We start from the raw sequence: 4,464 nt of genomic DNA on the forward strand, positions 1-4,464 counted from the left end.
GTTTGAAATGTGCCTTGTAAATAAAGCTGCGTTGCCTGTAAATGATACGTCGTGTTTATTTTGTCATAATTTTGGGAACTTTTTGCCGACTGACTGACAGGAAAAACGGACCGTCTCTGTTTTGTGAGGGGGTGGTCTTGGACGCACCATTGGATGGCGGGACGAGAGCGCCGGAAGCGCCCCCGAACAGCGCCTGCGCTTCGACCAATCAGAGGCTCTGCCCGATTGTAACGTCAGTGGAATGTGGCGGCCGTGACGTGTGAATGGGTGTAAACTACAAAAATAACCGGTCCCTCCATCAAGAGACTCTAACATCCGTGATAGACTCTACTTAACACGGAACAACCTGGCGACTCTTCCTGCATCACGTAGCATCATGTCCGAGTGTGCGTCTCGGTGAGTATATTCATTTTTACTAGTGTGTTATAACAATAATCCAATTATTTATGTAAATACGACATAATGCCGCTGTGATGTCGACTTGACAGAAATTCATGGCGGGATTTCCATCACTCACTTTATAAGGGGAGTTATACGTTTAGGCTGTAATACTTGTTAATAATGATAATAAAATACGCTTAAATGTAGCTCTACATTTGACCCAAATCCCCAGAGAAACGGATACACTGTCAGGCTTTGGCCTGTAAATAAAGGGATAATTAAAAACGTGCTGAGAAGGGTGAGAGGATGATGCTATTCCTCGTGGACCACGCGGGAGAGGCTGTTCGCTCGTGACCAGTGATATCAAGGAAACAAAACCGTGTTCCTCTGAAGGATAATCCACCAATAAAGGCAGTAAGAGCGCGCGGAACATTATGCTCACCCATGGGACGGGGACTCCCCCCCCCCCCTCACTTGTTCCGCACTGACGTCACTTCGATAACGCATTTTGAGTCACAGAGGATGGTTCCGTTATGCTGCTTTGACTTTTATTTGTCCAGTTATGCCGAGACCACATTATGGCACAAAGAGCCACAACAAAACTCTCCCTTTCCTGACTGAATGCGCGCGAGACGATGTCTACATGCTGGCAATGTGCTTACACTGCAAAAAACAAAAAATAATACGATCAAACGACCAATACGTTCAAACACAAACTGAGAGGTTTAACCTAAATGTCATGGTGACCCAAACAAAATGAAATTATTGACAGGAAACAGACACAAAAATGAGCTTTTAGCAGTGGTGAAATGTAACAACGTACTCAAGTAATGTGCTTATACAGTTCTGAGTATTTCGATATGCTTTACACAGGAAATATATTCATCTCAGTGCAGTGACTGTACAGGATAGCCCCCCCCCCACGTCCCAAATGCCTTCATTTGATTGAGATATTCAGGATAACAGGAAGTCGAATGCAGCATGATGTGCTCAGAGAGGAGACATGAGGGAATCCCATGTTAACATTGTGTCACACCATCTTATGTTCTTTTATAGCCAGCTGTCCCTTCTGCATTTGAAAGTTAAAACTGTGTTACTTTTAGTCTGGGTTATGACATTAACTTCTTTATCTCACGATCCGAGCTTTGATATGTCAGTGAAAGGTGCTTTCACACATGTTGATCTCTTATCTTGAAGATAAGGTTGGCGTGACATGGTTAACCCTTAAGTTACCTTGCCAACACTTTGTTGATCCACGAGCTGAGTACATACTGATCTCTTTGTTTCGTCTGACTCTCTCAGTGAAAGCTATGAGGAGTGTCGGACCGCAGCTGATTGGCTGCTGTCCAACACGCAGGTGCGGCCCACGGTGGGAATCGTGTGCGGTTCAGGTTTGGGGGGGCTGGCCAAGATTCTGAAGGACCCTCAGGTCTTCAAATACAGTGACATTCCCAACTTCCCCCGGAGCACAGGTATGCACGCTGGTAATTTATGTGTGCCTGCATGTTTGTGGGCTCATAGTAAATGCACTGGGTGGCTAATAAAGTGTGTGTGTGTGTGTGTGTGTGTGTCTTGCAGTGAATGGTCATGCTGGTCAGCTGGTGTTTGGAACCCTTAAAGGGAAGCCGTGTGTTTGCATGCAGGGCAGGTTCCACCTGTACGAGGGCTACCACGTCCAGAAGGTGAGTAACGATTCAAAAAAGCGCCGGTAAAGGTTGTTAAAGGCTAGCAGTGAGGGGAGAAGTACTCAGGTCTTTTACTTAAGTAGAAGTACTCCATTGCAAACTGTAAACTGTCTGAAACTTTGAGATGTGGCACAGAGGCAAAACAAGACCAGCCACTGGTTTAATTCATAACACATTGTATTTTATAAACTGATAATATGTTTGGTTTCTTTACTGTAACTAGTAACTGTATCTGTCAAATAAAGCAAGTGGAGTAGAAGTATAAAGTAGCATGAATGGATATTTAATTACTCAAGTACAAGTACGTCAGTACAGTACTTAAGTAAAAGTACTAATTATGTATATATAACATACAGAACATAGAGTCCTGTTACTCAGAATACTCCACAGACCTCACCGTGCACAGTTTTCAGGACATTTACTTGAGTGTTATAAAAGTCTTTCTCAAACATGTCAAACAGCTGCTGTCTGATCTCACAGTCAGCAGAGGAGGAGCTATCAGGGCGTGTGTTTTTCAATGAGAAGCCAACTGTTCATTCTCGTTCTGAACACAACCTCAGACAGATTGTCCACTGCAGTAAACAGGCGTTATCATATCAGTGGTGTTATGTAATACTCTGCTTTCTGTCAACCAACTTGATGTGAAAGAAAACATTTCTCAGGACACACATTCTTTCTTTCTGTCCCCTTATCTGTTTCAAGCGAGGTTCGTGCGACTTTTGCATGACAACAACCTTAATACTAGTTTTTTTAACACATTACCTTGTGCTCTTCAGATCACGCTGCCCATGCGCGTCTTCAAGTTGATGGGCGTGGAGACGGTCTTCCTGACCAACGCAGCCGGAGGCCTCAACCAGGACTACAAAGTGGGCGACATCATGATCATGAAGGACCACATCAACATGCCGGGGTTTGCTGGGACCAACCCGCTGGCTGGACCAAATGATGACAGGTGGGTGGAGGAGAAGGAGGGAGGGATGCATGGATGGATGTTTCTATGAGGGCAGATAACACAACATTGTTTTTCTCTTGTAACATTAAAATGTTTTAATGCTATTCTCTCAAGTGGGGGGTTTAGCACATTATAGGGTCGGTTCTCCAAAATATCAACAAGATTCGCAAATGTTTGTCCTCAATATTTGGCTGAAAGATTTCAGATTTAAATTTGTCATCAGCTCAAAGTGGCCGTGAAGTCATTTTCATTCAAATCTCCACTCTGGAGATGAAGAAAAGTTATTTTTCTAGCTATTTCAAGCAAGCACTTGCGGCTCATTTAGTGTTCGAAGGACTCCGCTGTGCCCAGTTTGCCCCTCCCCCACCATATTTTATTTGCATTTTTCCAGGCTCCCACACAAAACAGCCACACTTCTGCTCTGGAGCAGCAATAAGCTGATGTCAGTGTCAACAAAGGCACCTATTTAACGCACATCCGAAACTCTTTGACATGACTTGTCGCGTCAGAGCATCAATGCAGGGATCAGACGACTTCTGCTGTATTCTCAGTGCAGGAGTGACCTGCTGTCCCTTCTGTTGACATTGCAAATCTTCCATTGCAAAGTGTTCATAAGGACATTAACCAATCTCGGGTTATTGGTGTATTGCTCTAACGTTACCGGATTAATTTGGGGGTAATTTCAGTACTGAATGGCACAGTTGTGTGGATTTGAAGTTGAGTCAGCACCTTCATCTTCACTTCAGGTTTGGCGTCCGCTTCCCCTGCATGTCTGACGCTTATGACCGCGAGCTGCGACAGTTGGCCCATGATGTGGCATCAGAGCTGGGCTACAACGACTTCCTGCAGGAGGGAGTGTACTGCGTCCTGGGAGGTCCCTCCTTCGAAACCATCGCTGAGTGTCGCATGCTGCACAAGCTGGGCGCCGACGCTGTCGGTGAGTGTTGAGTCTTCCCACCACACACACACTTCTACTTCTATACTTGTGAGGACTTTACCCTAAACGTAACCACCATAATTACATGCTTAACTTTAAGCTAACCCTAACTGAGAGTCATTAAAAAGCTCACTGTTGAGCAACTTCAACGTTTTTTCATCACAACTCCAACACTGCTCACACAACCAAATTACAGTGAGGCCTTTATATGGCATACAGTTTTTTTGTAAACAGTAATGGTTTTCTCTCCACCTCCCTACACTCGTATTTTAAGGGAAATTAATTTGCCAAAAGAGACAAAACACACAATAAACAATGTTAAAGAGAAATTTGACTGACGGCATCATTACTAATTGTAAGGTCACGTTCGTCGTGTCGTGAAAATGTGATAATCATGAGAGCCCTAGTCTAATTATCATGAAAAGTAATGTATTTAGCTAGTCCAAAACAATAATTGATGATACCGACATGTCGAGTTGTGTTTCAGAAGTGTCGCTAACAACAAGTAT

At 44.0% G+C, this 4,464-nt stretch overlaps 1 protein-coding gene across 1 annotated transcript; it reads left to right on the top strand.

The window, feature by feature from the left end:
* Positions 1-264: 264 nt before the first annotated feature.
* Positions 265-4,458, top strand: LOC116379477 (purine nucleoside phosphorylase-like). The gene is made up of 5 exons (XM_031841433.1): positions 265-396; positions 1,684-1,853; positions 1,960-2,063; positions 2,843-3,018; positions 3,765-4,458. Exons 1-5 carry the CDS (start codon positions 377-379, stop codon positions 3,964-3,966), a joined length of 672 nt encoding a protein of 223 aa, XP_031697293.1. The 5' UTR covers positions 265-376; the 3' UTR covers positions 3,967-4,458.
* Positions 4,459-4,464: the final 6 nt, after the last annotated feature.

Source organism: Anarrhichthys ocellatus, unplaced genomic scaffold, assembly GCF_004355925.1.
Source record: "Anarrhichthys ocellatus isolate YVR2014 unplaced genomic scaffold, GSC_Weel_1.0 scaffold4411, whole genome shotgun sequence".
Taxonomy (NCBI): domain Eukaryota; kingdom Metazoa; phylum Chordata; class Actinopteri; order Perciformes; family Anarhichadidae; genus Anarrhichthys; species Anarrhichthys ocellatus.